Below are 23,189 nucleotides of genomic sequence, written 5' to 3'. Positions count from 1 at the left end.
AAAATGCCCTTTGCATACTATCGAAGAAGGAAGGCTCCCTCAAAACATCAGAATTTATTTTTGGGGAAATATGAACAGGATCAGGCTGCATGACGAACAGGAAGGTATTACACACATTTGCCTTATTCTTCAGGTTTTGCTTCAGGGAGTGGCGCACAAGGCCAGCTGCACTATGTGTTCTGTTGCTTTATGGCACACTAGATTTGCCAAGAAGTGAGGGAGAAATCAGGCCATAGGCAAAAACTAGATAGGCGAACTAAGGTGTGTCTCGCATGCACCATCAATTAAAGCGGGAAGCACTTCTTTGCCAGTATCAGTAGAGTGAGTCTCCTCACCCCCGGCCTCCAGCAAATTCCCTTCTAGATGCATAAGCATTCCCCTCCCTTTCAGGAATAAAAACAAATCCTCCCAGGTTTGTTATGAGAAGAGGCTTTACGTCTTAAAAACGCAAAACGAGGCGCTCAACCTTTACTAAGAGCAAAGCCATCTCGAAACTTGCAAGGCTGGGCTTGTTTCGTGAGAAATGTGTGCGAAGAAAACAAACGCTTTCCCTGCTCTAACTTTCTTTCGCCGCTGCTATCTATCTGCCTTCTCTCCCGGAGCACACATTGCTGGGCAGCGAGTGGAAAAGGTCCCGCCTCTCGAGGGCATCTTACGCAACCGCCAGCCACACTGGGCGTTTTGTTTTCCCAGCCTGGAGTGTTTGAACCAGGCTGGGGTTGAGAAGGAGGCGTCGGCGGAGGAGGGTGGTGGAGAGAAACAAATTGAGCGCCTGAGGCGGAAGAGCAGCGCGCAGCCAGCAAAGAGCCGTCCTAGAAAGGAGCGAGGTGGGGCTGTGGAGGACGCCAAGGGTAAGCTAACGCGATATCTCGTCTGGTCGCTGACCCGCAAGTCTCAGCTCTTTATTGCAGCCCCTTATCTGAACTGGGAGCCCTGCGCTTACTTTAGAGAAGAAATTAAAAGTAGGTGTAGGGCTCAGTTCTAGGCTGGCTAGGGAATGCTGGAGGTTTTTAAGAGAGGACTACACTCTGCACATGTTTAGTCTAGGGCACTAACAGCCCAATCCTAGGCGCGTCCACGCGGAAGTAAGGCCCATCGAGTTCAGTGAAACCTATTTCCCAGGTAAGAGCGTATGGGTTTGCAGCCTTACTTTTATATAATAAAATAATATTTTATAATACTTTATTTTGAAAATCTGAATGTTATTTTATAAACTTCGTGTTGCATCTGATGAAGTGGACTCGAATCCACCATGGTTTATGCCCTAATTAAGTGGTTATGGCACTACAAAAGGTTTTGTTGTTTTTGCTGGAACGGACTCACAAGGTACCACCCCTGGAAATTGTTACTTTTATGCTATCACACTTTCCATGGCTGAAAGCGGATTCCAAGGAAAGTCTATACATGACCACATATATGGAGTTATCACGGTAATGCAGTGCATTGTTCTGCTTGCAGCAAAGTGTGGATGTAAGAAAGGCACATGCATACATCTTTAAACACTTCTGTACGTGTATCTCTGAACAGACGTGCAGAGAGTGCTTAAAGATGGCTGCACAGGTATTTAGTTTGTCTACACACTACACATGCTTGCTTCAGGAAATACTGGTGTTTCCCAAATAATTGTGATATGTACACCCAGGAAGCTGAAACATGGATCAAATTCAGCACATGAACAGTCTTTCCTTTTCTGCTCATTAGGTATAACACAGCTTAATATGGTAAAAAAAATATCTACGAAGTTGCTTTAAAATGCATGTTGAATTCTTTGTATAACTGTTCTTTTCTTTTAGGGCACTCACATTTTACTAAGTTCAGTTTTGCTGGCAACATCAAAACAGCTATGGCTTCAGTCTCTGGTGATGAAAATGCTCAGACTTCTTCAGCAGAACAAAAAGGCCAGGTTTGTTCTTCCTGTTTTGCAATAGGCATTGATTGATCTTTAGACTGGGCAGAGGCTGATCTGATATCATATTTGTAACAGTGTGGAGATGGAAGGGGGGCTTCTCCTTCAGTCTCTTACTTTCCAGAGCTCCGTCAATGAGAACATAAGGAGGATTGATTGTTCTCACTGGCTAATACTAGAAGAATAAGAAGGAGGTAGCATATATCCAATGTAAAGCTGAGGAAGTAGGTAGAGTGGCCCTAAAATCCTAAGACTAAATAAGACTCAGTTTAGTTCGATGCTAATGTATTTAAAGACAAGTTCAGATTTTGCTTTGCACAACTTTTGTTTCACAATAAAGCCTAGAAAATATATGTACACATTAGGGGCAGGGAGTGGGGAGAAACAGAATAATGTGTAGCATCTGAAAAGAAGGTGTTTATAGACAGTAAAAGAGGGCCTTAAAGGACTAGCACCACTCCTTATTAGACATTAGCTGAAAATGACAGATTTAGGGGGAAATGCATGGTTTGTCTAGTAGTCTAAACTTTAATACTTGATGGTATATTCTGTCATTTTTGACATTGCTTGCTTATCAGATGAAGTGTTCCCTATAATTTTACCTCCATGAGTCTCATCTTCTAAATTTAAGTGTCAGGCTGCTGTTCAAGCAGAGCAATGAGTCCAGTATTCTAACTACAGCGGTAAATGTTCTTGTGTATTATTTTTAATGTTCTTGTATATTATTTCCAAAAGAACTATTTGCCTTTCTGATTTTTATGTATTTTAAAATTTTACACAATCAAATATGCAAAGATAACCAAATAAATAGTAGACCATAGATACATTATATCCAGAGGGAGGGTAAAAAGGGGGGGGGGAACACAAGGATACTCTCTTCTTTATAGTTGTTCTTATCCATCTATCCACCTATGTGTGTGTTTTTATTTTCAGAGCCTGATGCATTGTCCAATTTCAAATCTTAATAATGAAGAAATGAGAAAGATCCGTCAACAATGTAAAGAGGAAAGTTTCTGGTACAGAGGTACATTGCTTTGTTCTTAATGTAATAAGAAATATTACATCAAGGTATTTTTGTTTGTTTGTTTTTCATCTTTGTAACATTTGCTTCATAGTGTGGCGCAGAGTGGTAAAGCAGCAGTTTCTGCAGCTGAAACTTTCCCCACGGCCTGAGTTCGATCCCAGCGGAAGCTGTTTTCAGGCAGCTGGCTCGGGTCGACTCAGCCTTCCATCCTCCCGAGGTCGGTAAAATGAGTACCCAGTTAGCTGGGGGAAAGGTAATAATGGCCGGGGAAGGCAACGGCAAACCACCCCGCTATAAGGCCTGCCAAGAAAACGTCAGCGAAAGCTGGCGACCCTCCAATAGTCAGTAATGACTCAGTGCTTGCACAAGAGGTTCCTTCCCTTCCCTTGGAAGAAGTATTTGGTACTCCACTAGAAAGTTGGTACTGTTAGGTCTGGACTGAGCATCCTTCTATTTCACAGATTTTTGTCCAAAGCCTGCTGTTGTCTGAATTTGGACCACTTTCCACAGGGTGGCTTGCTTTCAAGCAACAAGCCACCCTGACAACCCATGGCTTGTTCTAGGAGTTGTTCTACCCACAGTGGGTTGGTGTGTCATCCAAGCCTGGCAGAGCCAGCCCAACATGGGTTGCAGGAATTGCAAAACCCTCTCAGCAAGAGCAACAAAACCCATTGCCGTTCTTCCTGAGTGATCTTGCCTGTGCTGAAGTGACTGTGCCTTCACTTGTGGCACTTTGGAGAGTCTGTCACTCATTTGCCAATCTCTTTTTATAATTTTTTTTTTAAAAAAATCTTCAGCCCCTGGGATTTGTGCAAATGTGTTCATATTTTTTTTTTTAAAAAAAAACATTTTTTCTAGTATTTTGCAGTTGCACAAGCGTTTTGACTTGCAGCTGTCAAAAATATATAGCCTCACTTTGACAATGCTCTTGTATGTTTCACCTCAAAGGGAGTGAAGTGTAATGTACAAGGAAATTGAAAAGGCTGGACTGCATATAGGCTAATTTGACAGCCGTTGAAGTGACAGGTCAGGAAAAAGAGGCCATATCGCCCACATTAGCAAGGTGATCTCCATGGTTTTAGGTGTTGGGTTGACACTTGCGAGTGGCCTGCTTTCATTCCACACTTTCCCAAGTCCTCAGCAAATTTAGATTTCACCCCCTTTTCACGGCTTCCATTCAGAGCAGTTGCTGCTGTGGTTACTGCAAATGGGAGCTGCAAAAAGTGGGTGGACTACTAGATCTCTCTTAAAAGGACTTTTTGGAGAGTCTGGGAAGCATGGGATAGTTAAAAAAAATTACAAAGACGTTTTTACATACACACACACACACACATGGCTCCATTTGATCTAGGGAGCTGGGGGGGGGAATGCCAGGGATTGGAGCAAAGAGGGGGACAGGATGGGCAGACAGGCCGGTTTCTGCTGTGCAGAACACTGGGTGGGGGACTGAGGGGGAAGAAGGGAGAGAACAACCCACAGTGAGCCCAATCGTCTGTCAGGTGCTGCATGGATTGTTCTGAAGATAACCCAGACTGCGTAGTTTATTTATTGGATGAGTTGTTGTGTCATATGAATGTGGCCATTGTGACCTTGAATAGAGGTGAGAATCCCCATGTTTTATGGCTGCAATCAGAGGTAATGATAAACAATGGTTAGGGGTATGAGCTTAGGCGAGGTGAATCTCGGACTCACAAACTCTCTGCCCCTTCTCCAGTGTAACCGTGAGGAGATGATCACAAGTTTTTGTTTCCATTTTTGATTAATCACAGTTTAGCATTATGTCTGAACTTTAAACTGTTAACTATAATTCAATAAACCATTGCTAACTGTAACTGTTATTTGTACAAGTTTGGAAACAACTCTAAACTGCAGTTAGTTACAAATGGAAGTGAACATTTCTAATTTCCTTGCAGCAGCACTAGAAGAGGGGAGCAGGAACATGCATGCCTGTAGTTTGCCTAGGCTCATTCTCAGAATGACAAACACAACCAATGGCTGTGTTTGGATGGCCATAAGCTGAAATATCAACTAGCCTTTTGCCCATGCACACAGCTCTTTGTTCACAAAGAACAGTGTGAACAATCAAACCAGAATTCTCTAGCTAACCATAGCTTATGGTTTTGTCCAAACCAGGAAACTATGGTTACCAGCCTCAGAACAAGCCATGACATAAAACCAACTTCAAGCCATTGTTTTATACTATTTGGGTGTGTGTGTGTGTGAAGTTGCATTAGAATGTATGCAATTGCTATCATTATGTGTTTTATTGTTTGTTTGCAGCTCTTCCTCTGTCTTTGGGGAGTATGCTTGTTGTTCAAGGACTACTTGCTAAAGGTAAACAGTTTTTTGTTTATTAAAAATGTGGAAAACATTAAAAAAATTGTTAACTGCCACAGTTTGATCAATCTTGAAAAAGAAAAGAAAAGCTCAGTCTAGGTGAAGTTTAGAAATCTGGAGTTCTGAAGATATTCAACAGAACACGTGAAGTCAACGAGCCGTTTTCACACATAACGCAGAGCCAAACCCAGATTTGCCACTTGCAGCAACTCTGTTTTGAGTATATATTCAGTCATAGCTCCCTGCTGAGTGTCCCTGTAGGATGCATACGTTTGCCAGATTCACACTTTACATTTTTAGGTGCACACTTAAAATATCTTTGATGTTCACCTAAAATGTAATGTATGAAGTAGCCCCAGTTTTGCCAGAGCAATGAAATGTGCCTTCTTGTTTGGGCATGGTGCTATTGCAAGGGTCGGGAACATTATGTCCAGGCCCAAATCCAGCCCTCCAGGGTTCCCTAGGTGGCCACTCCCCTTTTCATTGTATATAATATTTTTATTATTATTTCAAAAGATAACAAACACAAAATACACAAGGTGAGACAAATAGAGAAAACACACACACATTAAAAAAACCCATTAACCACATACAAAATTAAGATGGACTTCCATTTTTCTCCACAGCAAAAATATGTAACAATTTTCTCTTGCTCTATAATTACAAAAGTCAAAACTCCTCCAACCACCAATTGCTTGGTGGTTTCCCAGCTTTTGTGCAGTTTTTCTTCCTTACTTAAAGGCTGAAATGCCTCCCCTATGGCTTTGTTACTGGCAGTCAGAGCTAGAAGGAGCAATCCTATAACCCCTAGACATTGTCTGAGGGGGTCATAAGATAGTGAGGATTTTCACCTCCAGGGCCAGAGCTATGACCTCAGAGATGCTTGGATCTTCATTGACCCCGCCCCCTTCTCCCTGCTGCCTTGGAAACCTTGGTTGGTGGCTCCTCTTCCAAAGTCAGTGTCACAAACGAGAAGGGGAGAGGAAAAAGAGGGTGTGCCGGTAGGAGGGGAGGGAGGAGGAGATGCAATGATTTGCAGCATGACTCCACTAGACAGGCTCAGAGGCTTGAATAGTGGGAAATGTTGAAAAGGAAGATGGAGAGACAAAAATGGCCTCCATTGCTCCTGCCCTGCCAGCAGCAGCAGCAGCCCAGCAGGACATAGGCTTATCAAAAGCCACCAAGATCGGAGGCTTCCTTTAGAGGGCGGCAATCCAGTAGGGAATTACTCTCTTAAAATACAATATACTGGTACTTTTTGTATTTTGTATAACTGGGAATTATACTGGGAGTATTTTATACATTTTAAGGATTTGATATCTTTCTTTGAAGTAATGCACTAGCTTGCTACATGTTTAACTGATGGCATAAAAGGCTTTTTGTAATCACTGTGTTTCATTTTAGGTGTTCTCAAACCAAACCTTAAATTTGGATTCGTCCCTAAATTAGCACGTAAGTCTAAAAACTATTTGTAAAGCCAAGGCAGAAAAAATGAGAACTGTTCAAAATGTAATTAATGTTACTGAATTGCTAATATACACACATATACTGTCTTGGGTGGAATCGAGCAGCATTTCTGGCTTCCTGGGAGTATTACATTAAAGCAGTTTTGTAGACATCATGGTTGCAGAGTGAACTTTGAAATCGTGCTGTTAATGTATCTGTCTTGTTCAGTGGCTACCAGACTTTCGGCCCATAGTTCCTGTACATCTTTGTTGTCTTCTACTTGGGTTATTGCCAGAAAGAAATATTATCCTATTAATTTTTACTGACCCTTTTATACAGTATTTCATCATGAATTACTTTAGCTGGTGGGGTGGAGATCATTAAAATTGTAGAGATGGAAGGATTAATAGGGCACTCAGTCCAATACCCTGCTGCAGGTTAGGAACAAGTCAACTTGTGCTGATCACACCATGGTACATAACAGGAAGATGACTTTGAAGCTAGTGAGCAGGGTGGCATACTACAGTGGAAAACAAATACCCCCTAATGCAGCATTCCCCAACCTGTGTCCTCTAGATGTGTTGGACTATAACTGGGAGATGTGATGGACTGGGAGTTGTAGTCCAACACATCTGGGGCACCAGGTTGGGGATGGCTATCTTAGGGGGTAATATTTCTCAAACTCATTGAAGTCCCTTCCCACAATTAAATGTACTCTACCATTGCCCCACCCCAAACTGGGTAACAACCATCTGTTCTATGGGTGAAGATGCTGAGATCCCTCTATACAACGGCATGTATGCATAGCCTACTGCTGTATGCAAGGAAATGTAAATTGTGACATTAATCCAACACTGGCATTAAAAGAGGCATGGTGTAGTGGTTAGAGTGTTGGACTATGACTTAGGTGATCTGGGTTCTAGTCTCCACTCGGCCATGAAGCTCATTGAGGGGCTTTGGGGCAGTCACTGACTCTCAGCCTAATCTACCTCTCAGGGTTGTTGTGAAGAGGAGGAGGACCATGTAAGCTGCTTTGGTTTCCTTGTAAGAGGGGAAAAGGCGGAATACATAGTAATAATAATAATCTCCACCTTCCAAACCATTCACCGCATTGTTAGAACAAAGCAGAAATTCAATACGGGGTGGGTGGGTGGTGGAATGATCTGAGGAATGCTGCGCCAAGGCTGGACTATAGATGAATATCTTAAATTCGATAATTTAAGTCAATTTGATATCTTTTTGCAGTTGCTGGTGCCATGGGTTATGCAATTGGGACAATGTCATATATAAGAACATGTCAGAAAAAGTTTGAAAACGCTGGTTTTGAAATGTTTGGCCCAGGACGGAAAAGGTTTGTTTGGAATAAACATATATGGTGACATTTGGCTTTCTTAAAGTAACGAGTCATGTAGGATTAAAAATAAATAACTTTAAAGTGAATTAAGCTTGCTTGCTTTTTTTATTCTTTCAGTACCGATCCAGATAATTTGGAGGGGAAATTGGTTGGCTGTATAAGCAGCACCAGTCTAACTCCTTCTATGCTGGGGCTAGACAGGCTCATATTAAATAGGGCTGTGCAAATCCATGTTTCGATTAAAAAATCAAATCCCCATGGCCATTTCATGATGGATCTGTCATTTTATGACGGATCTACCATTTCAATGCACAGTCCTAGGCCCCCATACAACCTACAACTCCCAGCTTGCAGTGCCTGGGAGGGCTGTACTTACCAGGGCCAGGGGCCAGTGGGCATACGTCTACTCACCGCCACCATCGCCCGTTCCGCCAGGCCCAGCCTCCATCCGCTCCTCTGGCCCAGCCTCTGCAAGATCGTTTGGCCCCCGCCCAGGCCTCCGCAAGATGGCCCAATCTCGCAGAGGCCAGGCTGGAGGAGCAGCAATGAAGATGCCATGGGCAATAGAGAGAATCAGAATCCCCTCCTCCTGTCCACTGGGAATGTCCACTGGATCAAAAGCCCTTCCGTTCATGGAGGGACACCTTAGGATCCAACCCAGTGTGGGTGTGTTGCACCATACTGGAACTGTGACTATGCAGAGGTGTAGAATCACTATATTAGATTCCTTGCTTTTCAGCATGTAGTGAGGTCATGTGTGATTTTTTTTGTAGAAGGCAGAGTAGCTGCCTTTTTGGTACAAGTGCCGTGGGATTCAGAGTGGTGGAGCATCATGTGCAAGATGTAGTTCTCTGGATTGAAGCACCCACATCTGACTTGTATTTTCAGATACACTTATATGAAAGAGTCCATGATGCAATATTGATTTTTTTTCTTGACTTTCTCCCTGTGTTTTTAGGCAATGTCCTCATGTTTGCAAAGAATGCAAAACTAAACTTGAAACAAGCCCATTGGAAAAACCAGAAGCTTCTGTTTCTTAAAACAGGTAGGCATCTTCAAAGTTTTAATCATTTTTGAAGTATCCCAGTTGTTTAACATCTTGCCAATAGATAATCAGCATAAACTATTGAATACGAACTTCACATTTGCGTTGGCAAGTCTGGTTATTTTCTGCATTTGCATATTAACAGTTTTCACTTCTGAAGTGATGGCAAGTAATCTAGAAATTTTTACAAACAGTCATTTTATGGGATTTGTAATCTTTGTTATTGCTACATAGAACGTGTGTCTTTCACTTTCAAGTATTTTCACAGATGTAATCCTGTTTCTATGATGTATATTTTCCCTTTAACAGTTCCCTCTCAAACACATTTCAAAACTATATTCAGCTGTTCTAACACAATGCATGAAGATTTGTGTATCCTGTTCATATTATGGAACAAGCTATCTGTTTCGAAAGTAGATATTGCAAACATTTGGAGCCCATGAATCAAGTAGCCATCTCTCAAAAATTGGGAATGTCATAAGATAGCTTAATTCAGATTTATATTTTCTCAGAAGCACATTTAGGGAAATGGTTTTGTAATAAAAACTTAACAGACTTTACACCAACATTTGAACTATAGCCAGCAATTATATTTTCACAGTTCAAAACTACTCCTTAACTATAGGGAGAAAAAACATACTGTAACCTCTAAAACTGTGTGTATTCTCACCTCATCAAAGGGCTTGTAGTTCTCTTTTAATCAATCTTTTAAAAAACAAAATTACTTTTCTATTTCAGATAATACTAGCTGTACCCTGCCACGTGTTGCTGTGGCTCAGTCTGGTTAAAAGAAAAGACAAAGCGGATGTTTCTAATATGTTTAATTTCACAATGCTTGTGGATATAAAATATTTTTAGTTGTTCCATTGTCTGTGTAGATATAGAGATTGTCTGGTTTGCCGACTCTAGAACACGCAACATATAATTGTCCGTGTGAAAAGCAATCTGTGTCTAGCTCTAAACCGCACAATTCTAAAGATTGGCCCTGAGCTTTGTTGATGGTGATTGCAAACGCCTGTTTGCATTCTCCTTCCCTCTTTATTGTTTACTACAACTTATTAGATTGTAAGCCTATGCGGCAGGGTCTTGCTATTTACTGTGTTATCTGTACAGCACCATGTACATTGATGGTGCTATATAAATAAATAATAATAATAATAATAATAATCTTAAATTGAAATGGCATATCTGTTGGAATCATAGGAATGCGAGGAATGAGGACATCTTCCCCTTTGAAAGGTCCTGTCAAGATTGATCTCCGACTATAACAATTGCCACTTTGTCTATAGTTGGAGCATTGAATCTTCGCACATGTTCTCCAGCAGGCGTTTTGTCAGCATGAATAACAATCTTGTGTGTATCAGATGGCATCATGTCAATTGCTGTTTTGAACAAATGTACTAAATTGTTTTTTTCGTGAAGTAGCTGTTGCAGTTTTGAAACGATGAACCTTTTTATGTCGGTATAAATTCCTCAGCGTGCATTCATCATTGCCATCACCAATGAAATACATTTGTAGGAATTTATGTTGACTATCTTGAAACGGAAGGAAGGAGCCGGCTTTATGATAAATTTGTCCTTTGACTTTGAAAGTTGGCATAAATGGAGCTGTGATGATTTCTGCGCCGAACGACGTCATTTGGAAGCATGAGTTGTATTTCCTGATGTTAGATAGGAAAAGTTTTGATTCTGCGGTATATCCGGCAAGCAAAGTTTGTAATGGCTCTGGTGGTTCTCCCAAGTTGAGGCAGTTTAATTTTTCCAGCAGCGCAACACATTCCTTTTGTTTCTCCATTAAATTTAAGAGCCTTGCAATAAGGCTCTTAAATTTTACTCTGTACAGCACCATGTACATTGATGGTGCTATATAAATAAATAAATAAATAAATAATAATAATAATAATAATAATAATAATAATAAGGACACACTTCAGTCATAATGCCGATGAGAACATGCTGCCTCAAACTATAATCATCAGCTGGGTTGTACCGGAATGCAAGGCGATTGTAATCGTGTGATTGTTTACCACGGAGTCGTGTTTGACGCTGATGTGCTGTTTCTCGTTGACGTCTTTCAGCCACTCTCAGCCTGTCACGTTCATTCTGTTGAGAACAAAGCAGATCTGAAGCTGTAGAACGCGATTGCTGTGCTCGCAATCGTGCATCCTCAAGTCTAGCTGAACGTTGCTTGCCTGGTTCCTTGGCACGTATTTGAGGCATTCTTTTTCTTTTTTTCTCGTTTGCTGATGCCCGTTCTTCCTCAGTCTGATTTGCAATTTCTCGTCGCAGTGCTTCCGCTCTGCGAGTACGACGACCTAAGTGTGATCTTCTATGAGGCATTATTTGGATGAAGTAAAGCAAATTGTTTGGTTTTTTAAAAAGGATGTTTTTACGGTGAGGAGGTTAGCAGAAACTTCTGGCAGTTACCTTTCTTCAGAACGTGTAACTGTCACAGGTGTGACATCTATATTCACTCAGCCAATTGCGAGAGAACATGCAAATAAGAGAGAAGGCAGAGGCAGTGGATTGGCCTACTGGTTGGTGATGTCACAATGATCAGCAGGACTGGTGTTGAGGAGGCCTATTTCTTTGATATTAAGACAAACCTTTGACCCCATATAGAACATAGTTACATAACAACGCTCACGTATTCGAATGCAACGCTGTGTCAAAATTTCAAAGCAATCGGTGAAGAACTTTCGGAGATATAACGACAGTAACGAATGGTCTTTTTCATTTTTATTTATATAGATGGAAGACATCATTTTGTCATGGTACTTAAGCTACAAAAATCACCTCTCCATACTGTAGAATCTTCTTGCATCTATTTTACTTTTAACATGATTTTTTAAAATAAAAGTTGTTTTGTGATGCTTTCTTTGCCATAGATTCTGGAGCACTGAACTGTAGGTGGAAACTGGAGAACGCTTAGCTTTCAACAGCATCACTATCACGTGCTTTCAGGTGTTACACAAGAGATGCTGCATATGAATTATGATCTTAAATTGCAGTTTAGAACATTTATCAACTAGCTAAAGTCTATTTGTTGTGTACTGTAGGATTACACAGCAAATGCTAGATATGAATTATTACACTGAATAAATGGCCCATGACTAATGAACAGAAATACTTTTAGAGCGTAATGCTAATATTTTATTCATATTTTATTCAACAGAAAAACTAACACAAAAATTGTGTCAAGGGGACAGAAAAAAGGGGAACTTTCACTGCTGATTGGTGGAACTTCATTACATACACAAAGCAAGATGATGTGACAATACAAGTCCCAGCTGCCTTTCAAATTTTGTGGTTTCAATGGGGAAAAAAGTATATTCACGGCAAATTGAACTTACCTGTATGAGCTCAAAATTATTTTTATTTTGTATCTTTCTGTATCTTTCTTGCTGAAGTTGAAGAGCATCATAACGAAATGTATTACATTATGTATGGTTCAGTATATTTACCCATGAAGTTGTGTTAAAATTGTTTGTAAAATTGTCTTAATATTGAAAATCAATAAAGATTTTTTAAAAAACCCATCCGGCTATTGGGCGGTATAGAAATCTAATAAATAAATAAATAAATAAATACTCAGCCCCTCAGACCTTGAGTGGACATTTTCCATCATTGCCTCCCCAGAGCCTTTCATCAGCTTCCTTCTCCCCGGGAAAGACAGGAGTTCCAGATTCTCCAGCTGCCTGGGTAAGATCACCCACATCCACACCTGGGACCAAAATGTTTAGTGCTACCTGGTCCTGGTTGCTAGACAGTACACACTGGGACAGGGAGGGTGGTATTCTCCCCTGTAGTCATCATGAAACCTTCAAAGAGCAGTTGTGGGACACCAGCAGCAACTTCAGGTCTGCTAAGTGGACATTTTTCCATCCTCCTCCCCAAGAATCTTCATAAATCACCTGCCTTTAAAAAGAACTCAGCTGCACTGATATTCTGTTGGCAGCATATAAAGCTTTTAAATAAATACATATCTGACATCAAAAAAGTTATTTCAAACCTCTTAATCAAAATTCCGGTTCAGATATTCTACGAAGTAGTTTGACTCATTTCACTATTTACAGACAAAAGATCAGGTTTGAAAAATAGGCTATCATCATTTTTCAATAAAGTAGGCTATTATTCAGTTGAATGTAAGCGTTAACCTTTATTCCCCGCAGAAAAATTGTCTGCTTTCAGCAGATGCAAAATAAAATACAGGGATTTATACCAGTCTCTTAGCTGAAGATGATGGCAAGCTAAAAAAGGCCAGAAAAATACACAAGATATATAAAGTTTAGAATTTCTCAGTGATGGAAGAGATTAACTAACTGCATCTGTCATACAAAAGCTATTTTCAGTTTTGTGAGATAAATTTCAATTGCCTGCTACAGCTGAATGGCAGTACTTGCAGTTGCATCATATGTTAGAATCTAGATTCAACCCTCAGCTTTTACAGCCTCAGAGTCTCCTTTGCTATTGGAAACACTTATTGAAGCTGACCAGGTATATTGACCCACAATTCATGTTTATAAATAGTTCTCAGTAAATAAATAATGATATATGGGGTTTTCAGCAGGAATGGAACAGGGAACCGGAATGTTCTGTTTTGTCTCAATAGATCACTGTTTTGGCGTCAGTATCTGATAGATCTCTGGACCTCCGTTTACATCTTATTCAGCAAAAACTTTTGTTTCAGGTTTATTGGATGCCATAATGTCTCTTTAACAAAGGTTTGTCTAACTTGGCTAATTGTTTGAGGTATCATAAGGTTAATGTTTCTTTTGTTCATATTTTATAGAAATGCTCAGCTGCTTCCTTTTGGGAGGATGTCATCAGACGGATAAACTTTGATTTGGAAATCTCTTTAATATTTTCTGATGTACATGTTCTCTTAAATTATGTACCCTCTTCTTTGGATGTAACACATGGTCAGCGTAAATGGATTTTTCACGCCCTGTTGACTGCGAAAGACTGATACTACAACACTGGAAAGATAGAAGTTCACTGGATTAAAGACCTGTCTTTACTAAAGTTTTTGTTAATTTACTCCTTTTTCCTTTTTTTAGAATGTTGTAATGTTTGAAACTGAAGCTTTTAAAGTAGTTTCACTTGCATTTTTATTTCATTTTATTGTTTTGGATCAATGTCATACAAAAAGCAGAGTAGAGGAATAGTCTGAACCTAAAACCACTATTTAGGTTGCACTGAGGAGTTTGCTCATCAGAAAACATATCAGGCGGCTAGATTTTCTAGGGCTGCAATGTTTAAAAGATTAAAAACCTAATTAAAAATATGCCTTTAAACTGGCAGCAGATTTTTATAAAGCTTATAAAAAGCACCATCTTAAAAGGAATTCTTTGCCTATCACATTACAAGGGAGTAATGCTTCTTTTAGAATGATACTTGCTATGTAAATTTAAGCAGCAAATCAATTAAAAGACTAAAGCTAATGATTCATGATTAACATTTCTTTAATCAGGATGCAGCCCTAGTTTTTACCATCTGAATAAGTAAATTAACATTTCTTCCTTTCTTGCCTGTTTTATGTTACACTAAATTACCTTCAGAAGTGGAGAGGGCAAATTTAAGCAACTTTGGATTTCTTCCCTTTCTGTACATCTCAATTAGACAACACTACATCTTAATCAGTCATTAAAACATTGGTGGGTGCTTCTGATACTTTCCTTAGCTAGTTCTTGAAAATCAACTTTTTTTAGGCTAACAATCCATTCTTCCACTTTGCCAAATGAAAAAGGAGGCCTAAAAGAGGTGGTTTTTTTGCAATACATCTGTATTTCATAGTGTATAGCTGAACATTCAGATATCTGACGAACACTGATAAAGCTCTTATTTGATTGAAGAAGTGTCTTCAGAAGGTACAAAGGTTTTCACTCTTCCCAAGCATCTCCATACTTATTGACTTTAGCTACAAAAGGAAGGAGGAAAAACACACACTCACTAGTGCATAAAAAGGTACTTAAGGTCTAGTCATATGAACTACTGAACCAGCAAGACTAGGGTAAACTTCTTAGCAGAAAATCATCACATGACACAGTACTGGGCTTGAGCTAACTCAGATTGCCTTAATAGCGTTGTTTCCACTGCTATACCCACCATCACTAAATTGAATGCATCAGTATCATGTTTGGGCAACGATAGCTGTGGATTACTCATCTTTATGGCACCTTAAAGGCATTCTGGCCAGTTCAAAGCTCCTATGTAGACACTGAAGGACTGTAATGGCAGAGCTGTTTTATTTGTATCTCAGAGGATGCTGCTGTACCGATATCACAGACTACATCTTGCATGGCTAAGTTGACACAGAAGAATACTGTCAAGATGAATACCTAAGCCAATTTGTGGCGGGGCAGGGAAGGAACGTTCTAGTAATCCTACTATTCTGTCAATTCACTAGTAAATTTCCTTCAACAGCAAACCAAAAATCTCACCTTCCATAATGCTATCAATTGTGGCTTATTCTGTATTTTCACATTGTTTCATAGAATTCCTTTCCTGTGTGAAAATACAATGCCTGGATATTCGGAAAGTGACTTGGCAAGAGCAGTGAAAAGCAGAATAAACCCTTACTCAAACTCTTGTTCTCAGAGAGCATTTTCTAATAAATGAAAAGTAATTTCACTTCCTAACCTATTTTAATTCTGTTTCCTTGTATAGTATTGTTTCTAATCAAAAAAAGACTGTCTGAAGTTTGGTGCCAAGTAGTTTCCTTCCAGTAGAAGAAGAAAACAATGGCACATCCTTCAGAGTTATGTTCTGCATTCATAAGCTAGTAAAAGGGGGTGGGGGAATACTAAGAAGCCACTGTTTAAAAGCTGACTGTTTCTAATCATCTGAACTAATTATCTGAACTAGAACTATTTTCTATGTTAATTTCTTAAAGGTACACAGACCTGAAAAGGACCTCTAGGTTCAGTTAGTTCAACCCCCACAATGGAAAGCTTCCCTAGACTGACGTTCAATTAATTTTCTCCTAGAATAGAGGACTTGTGATTTTCCTTAGGATAATGTCCTGCTGCCAACTTTTTACCCAGCCGAAATGCCTTCCCTGTTGAACAAATTAAGACTTGCTTTTCCTCCCTTCATTGTCTAAATGAACAGTTATTATCCCTCCTGTCTTGACACCCTTTGGGATATTTATTACTGCTATGACCTTCCCCTCTTTAGGTTTTTTTTGGGAGGGGAGGGGGAGAAATGGAACATGCTCAGTTTCCTTCATCATTTTCCCATGTGTTCCATACATTTTATCTTATTCTCTAAATTCTCCAATTTGTTTCAAGCCGTCTTAAAATATTTTAACCAATAGTAGACAAAGTACAGGTGAGGGATAACAGATGTTGACTGTCATGTCTTGCATACATTGATTCTCTTAATGCACCCTGAAATGGGGTTTGCATCCCTGTCTCATTCCCACTGCAATTACTTAGGTTCAATTTAGCAGTGGCTCAAAGGTAATCGTGTCCAAACAGTTCCCTTCTTTTCCACTTATGCATTTAATTTCCAGTGCATAGTTTATTGTGTTTTGACTGCATGCCACTTCATTTTTTCAACCCAGCATTTCAGTTTATAAAGTTCATTGTCTCTTTATCCTATCACCTACAATACTTGCATTTCATAAGAAGAGTTGTAGTAGAAAGGGGGACAAAAGCACCAATGACAATAGAAGAAAAAGGGAAATTTGTACTCTGGTGCTAAGTAAGGTTTAAAATATTTAATAATGATTTCTTCAATAAAAAAAGATATGTAAATTCAAATAAGACAGATTGACGTGTACACTAGCTGACATTTCGGGCCCTTAGGTCCTTCCATCAGGAGTGGTATCATCGTCAAAATTCGTTTATCCAAAAAAGGTAGAATCTTTTTCTGTACTGTCCTCACAAGTAGCCTGACAAGTAGCCATTGATGGCCTTATTCTCCATGAATTTGTCTAATTGCCTTTTAAGCCATTAAAGTTGGCCATCATATCTTGTGGAAATGAATTCCATTGTTCAAACAAGAAGTACTTCCTTTTTTTCTGTCCTGAGCTTCTCGCGATTTAGCTTTGATGGATAAAGTCCTCTTGGCTTTGTATACATTCCAAATCTGCTCAGTGACTTATTCAACCGTTCACACTGATGACCTGGATTGGAGCCGATTCATACATAAATGTATATTATTTGATATTACTTCTTGACACTCAGCTGAACCTGTGAATTTCCTCTATTGAAAAGCATCTTACTTGATATATCTTTGTGGACTATTTAACACATGCTTGTGAATGTGTCCTTGGATAAAAAGTATCCTATGGAACATCTTTTGTAGAAGATAATTTATGACCATTTCATATTTTGTCCAGTAATTTCTTCCAGAGTTTTAACTAACTGTATGTACACCTTATGTCAACAACAATTATAATTTCCTCCAAATTATTTATATCAGTATATACAGATTAAGAATATAGTATAGCCATTTGCAGGCATTCAATCTCCTCATCTGAGGACTAAAAGTGGGGAGGGGATGTCAGGCATGCAAGCTCCAACCCCAATGTCCCCATCCCCTCAAATCCTTGACCAGCCCATGATGGGGGGGATGAAGGGTGTGTGTCTACGTTTGTTCTCTTCAACATGAGTAAAAGTCTCCATGCAGGGTTTTTTGATTGGGCAGAGATTTCTATTTGTGTTCAAGCAAACATGACTAGAACTCCCCTTCAGAATGAAATGGTGTAAATAATACACTATTTAGTTATAAATTAGTAGGGTTTACTCAACAGATTTGTCCCATTATTTAGGAAATATATGAAGTATTAATAAGAAACTAGACATGAATCAGTCTTTTTTCCTTGCTGATTAAATTATTAAATGCCAGTGGGGAGCCCACAAGCACAGCAGGACACGATTATTAAAATCATTTACTTAAACCACCTTGATTTAAATCCACCCATCCTGGATGCTAGCAATCCAAGTCCATTTTTCTTTAAATCAAAGTAAATAATTTCAATAATTGCTAGGGAGTTTTCAAATAAAAATGCATGCTAAAATTCTACAACCTTTAAAATAGACCATCCAAACAAAGGGAAATGATGGACATAAAAATAAACAAAAATGCTGTTTCTTGGTGGAAAGGCAAGATTAAATATGAAACTCCATGTCCTTGACGTAACTGCTGCAGCTGTCATTACCAAATGCTTCTGCTATTTAAGAATTTACCTTCCTTCTTTAATGGTCTTTCCTGTAATGGCTTTGATGCAACATCTGATTTTTGCATTATTCCTGCCTCATACATCTCTCGATTTCTGCTCCTTAGTTCATCATATGTGATTCCTCTCCTTTTTGGACCTCCTTCGGAAGACGGTACGGGTTCTTAAGGGAGCAAAAGAAAAAAATCGCACTCAGAACAAAGGAAGAGATAACACTACACATGGATGGAATATGTCTATTTAAAGGGAATAAGTTTATTTTTGAGCAATTCTCCTGACCTCAACAGGTAACTTTGTCTTTTGTAGGTTGAAGGTACAATTAATGTAGATATCAGCTTCTATCTAATTCTCAGAGGTCAGATTGTAAGATGAGCAGTTAGATGAAGTGTCAAACAACGTAGTTTTCATAGAGCTTGTGATTGGGACAAGTATACTCACTGCCATAGCAACGCAGGTTAGCAAAACAACAACAACTGAATTCAGGCTTAATTATTTCTGTTTATGTACAGCAGAGACAGAGAGCCTGTGCATCCCACCCAATTCAATATGTTGGACTACAGTTCCCATCATTGGCCAAGCTAGCTGGGACTGATGGGAGTTGGAACCCAATAACATCTGGAGGGCCACAGCCTCCACACCCCTGCTGTGCAGGAATTATATTTTGGGCCATATTGACATTGCATAGCTTAATGTTATAAGAGAGATCCAAGTTCCAACTCTATGAGCAGGATTTCAGCATGTTCTAATGACACCCCACTCACAGAAACTGCCACTGTAACTTCCATGAATATGATTATCCAACATTATAGTGCTTAGATGAATAATCACTTGTCTAAGCAGCTATTTCGGCAAATGACATGGCAGATATAATGTAAATTTTGTAAATTCAGATGAAATAATGGATGCCACATAAGCTGAATTGATCACTATCAAGTAAGACAGCCTTCACCAACCCAGGTCCCTCCAGATGCTTTGGCCAACAACTCCCATAATCACTGACTAGTGGCCATGCTGGCTAGGGCTGATGGGAGTTGGAGGCCAAAAAATCTGGAGCTGAATTATATCTTAATTCATCTTTCCCCAACTGGTCACTCCAGTTTGTTCCTCAACCCTATTCTGATTCCTCATGAAAAGATACAAAAGATTAGAGCTAGTTGTAATAATATAGTTCACACCACAACAGTATGCTGTAATCAAGAAGCCAGGATTAAAGCAATAATTTGGGAGTATTTTTTTTTTAAAAAAAAACTATGGTAGGGCTAGTAAAGACATAACGTGCTGATTGCTTAACTTTAGTTAACTAAGCACTAGCCATCAGAAGCCAGTTCAAACTGATATTACAGTTTGCAATATCAATAAAGCCATACTTTGGATAATGTAGCCGCAGTGTGCACCATTAGACAACAACAGAGGAAGAGTAATACTCTTAACTCTGCAGGCGCATAAGCCAATGAAGATGTTTAGGAACTACGTATCACAAGGGAACCAAACCCCATTTCCCCTTTGTAACGCTAGCAGGGGGAGGACATTTGCAGGGTAGAATCCAGCAAGCAGTAGGTTGTGTGTGAACCTTCCCACCCACCAACACTCCTCTAGCCTGTTTTACCTGCACCTAGGTTCAAAAACCAGAAGAAGCCCAACTGCAGAGAGAACAGCCAAGATAAGGGCATCTCCTGAAGAGAATAGGCAGGAAGAGAAAGAATTAAGTGTCCACCTTATGCCTTCCAGTTCCCTCTGCTGTCACATTCGTACATTCACATTTAACAGGCAGGCATAAGTATGGGAAATATAGGTTTGTTGGTATAACATGCAGCTCTATACTAATACTGCCCTTTAAAAACTGAGACATTCATGTTTCCAAGCCTGAAAAATACTAAATTATTATACGCATTCCATTTTTAAACTGGAAAAATATCACTGTATTATAAAGTTCAAGACAAACTCTACCTTGAGGGAGACCATCTGTTATTCCAGTTGGAGTAGATTCATTCATGGAAGAACTAAACGGAGCTGGTTCATACTTGGAGCGAAAGTCTACCATCCCATAATTATCAACAGGGAACTTGGAAGACTGTGGTGCTTCTGGTGCTGCTGCTGGAGCATTTTCAAAAGCTGAAGGCACATTTGAAAATCCTCGTTGTTGAGAATTATACCTGAAGAGAAAGAAAGCAGTAAATTATTAAAAATGTAATTTTGCAAAATATTTGAACTTTTATTGTTTTCTCTTGTATTTGTGCATTTTCAATTCAAAACAATGAATGGAAATTTTGGATAGTTGGGACAAACTATACTAGGTTAAACAAAACAATTTTAGCAGAGAATGAGAAAAAGGGTGAAAGAAGGTAAGCAAATTAGAGCAGGGAGGAAGGAAATGAAGATGGGAAAAATGTGGGAAGAGCAGAGGGGTTTGCGTCATTGTTAGAGCCGGTGGAAATCTGTAAGGTTCAGGAACAAAGACTTTTCTGTAGCTTCTGCTGCACCTTTTTAAAAAAAATTAAAGACTTCTTTTTCTCTGTGGAAGTATTTAAAGCTCAAGCATAGAACTATAATAATAGTTTAGCATGCCATGAAGTCTTTCTGATTACAAAAGTTTTTTGTTATAATTCTGAAACTTCAGTTAGATTACCTATGTTTCTAAGTGAAAATATATTACTTCTCTGTATTCCCTGCTTTTTATTAAAAATATCCCAAACTGGGGTACAAAACCAATTAAATACAATAAAATCACACAGTACTAACCAATAAAATAATAAAACAGCTGAGAACAAAAACACAGGTAAGTTTACAAAATCGAGAGACACAGATTCCATCCTGACTCAGAAGATACAGAGAAACACAGTTGGGTATCATCAGCACATTGATGACACTTTATTCCAAATCTCCTAACGATCTCCAACAGTTTCATATAGATGTTGAATAGCACTGGGGACAGAACTGAACCTTACCTGCCCTGGGCCTAGGGTATGGTCACCCAGTGCTATTATTTGGACATGACTCCACAGATAGGAAAGGAACCACTATAGCACCCATGCCCGCTCCGACTCCCAACCCACAGAGCTGGTTGAGAAGGATACCAATCAAGGGTATAAAAAAACACAGAGAGATCAAGGAGAAACAACAGGAGAATCAACAAAGGGTGACCAAGGCTGATCCAGTCCCAAAACCAGGCCCGAACTGGGAAGCGTCCAAATAATAGCATGAATGAATGAATCCGTTGCTTCCAAGAATGGATGATGTTGCTCAGCCACCACCCTATCAAGCACCTTTCCTAAGAAGAGGATATCAGCAAGCAGATGGTACTTAAGAATCTCTGGCTCTCCTGTGAGTTTCTTGAGAAGCAGCTACACCACTGCCTCCTTGGAGGCAATAGGCACATGCCCCCTGCAGCAGTGAGTTTACCACATACTGGACCTATTCAATCAATCCCCTCCAGCTAGTTCAAATTAACCATGCTGGGCAAGGGTCGAGAGTGCAAACCTCATCATTAGGCCCCAAAAGCTGAAACTGATCGCACAAAACTAGACTAGATGGAGCACTGGACACTTCATTCGGACTTGCATCAACTGTGGCATCCAAGTATATGTATAGACTTCAATATGAATCACTGACAAGTGAACATCACCACACACTTAAGCAGATAAGAAGTTTAGCTATGCAAATTCATCTGCTGTAAATAGTGTAGGCTTAAACAAACAACATAAGCACATAGCAGTAGCTATTTTGGAGAGCTGTGTAGGACAAGTATCGTTTGAGAAATTATGTTGCAGTTTGAGAAATTATGTTGCAGTTTTCAAAGTTTCATTTGAAGTGATCAGCCAATGTCTCTTCAATAGAATGTTCTCTCTGCAGGAACTGTTCATATGCCCCATACCATGTAAAATTTAATCTTTATTCAACACTCTAACTCAAAAACATTCGTTCTAGTTTCAGAGAACGGCTTGAACGTATTTAGACAATGCCCTGTGAAAATGCAAACTGGGGAGTCTGCTGGAAGAGGATTTAGTAATCTTATCCCTAAATTACTCCACTCCATTCCCCTTGTCTTGCCCCTGTCCTCACTTACCAGTTACCCTCCCTTTCCATCTGCTAAAACATTCTAATTTCTTTGAACGCCTACAACTTAGCAAAATGTTATTGCCTTCTCATCCCTAAGATGGCTTTGAGGTCTACATATCACAGAGACCAACCTCTTCCCCAAGATAAGCTAGAAAAGATATTTCCAGATATTAGCAGGTACAGGTTCTGTGCTCATCATAGTTCACTGTCCCTCCCCCATGACTAGAACTGTTTACATATGCTGCAGGATTCAGACTTTCTTAGGACAGTATTTGACAAAGACATGATTATTTTAATACAGAATGCACACCACCATGGCTAAGTGTGTTCCATAATGAACTGCAAGCCAGGTCTGTGTCTCATTTCTCCTACAAAAAGGAAAAAGACTTACCAAATTAAAGTCACACCTCTTCAGAGGGATGATATAATATAAATGAATGGCCCAAACTGGGAGTTCAAAATCTCTTCTCTCAGAGCCTCAACAATGTCCCTTCCACCTCTTCTTAGCCTGGAGGACCATAAAGTTTGCACTTAGTGTTAACTCCGAGCCTGTCCCACTAAGTTACTTTTCACCAAATACAACTCCATTTCCTAAGATCTCTTAATCCTTCCTGCTTGCATTATGAATGTGTTTTTCTAGCTATATCATGCTATATATACACAAGTGCAGTGGCTTTCAACCTGAGTTCTAACGATGCCTGGGTTCCATAAGAGCTAATCAGTGAAAGAAATTAGCAGTGGCAGAAGCCAAGCTTGCTGGTCTTCCCTAGAAGCACTGCAAGTCTAGGTGTCAATTTTCCCAGGACAACAACAAGCTGGTACCTGTCATGGATG

At 39.6% G+C, this 23,189-nt stretch overlaps 2 protein-coding genes across 4 annotated transcripts in view; one reads left to right on the top strand and one right to left on the bottom strand.

Annotated features, from left to right (window-relative positions):
* The first annotated feature begins 696 nt into the window (after positions 1-696).
* Positions 697-9,112, top strand: OCIAD2 (OCIA domain containing 2). 2 transcript variants are annotated; one of them, XM_063135797.1, is made up of 7 exons: positions 697-851; positions 1,794-1,903; positions 2,840-2,930; positions 5,211-5,264; positions 6,672-6,719; positions 7,959-8,064; positions 9,026-9,112. In XM_063135797.1, exons 2-7 carry the CDS (start codon positions 1,844-1,846, stop codon positions 9,105-9,107), a joined length of 441 nt encoding a protein of 146 aa, XP_062991867.1. In that variant the 5' UTR covers positions 697-851; positions 1,794-1,843; the 3' UTR covers positions 9,108-9,112. The 2 variants fall into 2 exon arrangements, with proteins under 2 accessions (XP_062991867.1, XP_062991868.1); XM_063135798.1 differs by lacking the exon at positions 697-851 and adding an exon at positions 883-1,122.
* Positions 9,113-14,206: 5,094 nt separating this feature from the next.
* OCIAD1 (OCIA domain containing 1) overlaps positions 14,207-23,189 on the bottom strand; it is a 236,243-nt gene continuing 227,260 nt past the window's right edge. For both annotated transcript variants that reach the window (XM_063135795.1, XM_063135793.1), the window contains exons 6-8: positions 20,247-20,452; positions 18,310-18,462; positions 14,207-15,032 (exon numbers count right to left, since the gene is read on the bottom strand). In XM_063135795.1, coding sequence (XP_062991865.1) covers positions 14,995-15,032; positions 18,310-18,462; positions 20,247-20,452 — 397 coding nt within the window. In that variant the 3' untranslated portion in view covers positions 14,207-14,994. The remainder of the gene's footprint in view (positions 15,033-18,309; positions 18,463-20,246; positions 20,453-23,189) is intronic.

This window comes from Elgaria multicarinata, chromosome 10, assembly GCF_023053635.1.
Source record: "Elgaria multicarinata webbii isolate HBS135686 ecotype San Diego chromosome 10, rElgMul1.1.pri, whole genome shotgun sequence".
NCBI classification, from domain to species: Eukaryota; Metazoa; Chordata; class Lepidosauria; order Squamata; family Anguidae; genus Elgaria; species Elgaria multicarinata.
The sequence above is the reverse complement of the archived record's forward strand: the minus strand, read 5'-3'. Positions and strand labels throughout refer to the sequence as shown.

Coding starts and splice junctions, on each gene's coding strand:
- OCIAD2 (XM_063135797.1), top strand. CDS start 1,844: ATGGCTTCAGTCTCTGGTGATGAAAATGCTCAGACTTCTTCAGCAGAA. Junction 5,265..6,671: donor TCAAGGACTACTTGCTAAAG/GTAAACAGTTTT, acceptor GTTTCATTTTAG/GTGTTCTCAAACCAAACCTT. Junction 8,065..9,025: donor TTTGGCCCAGGACGGAAAAG/GTTTGTTTGGAA, acceptor CTGTGTTTTTAG/GCAATGTCCTCATGTTTGCA.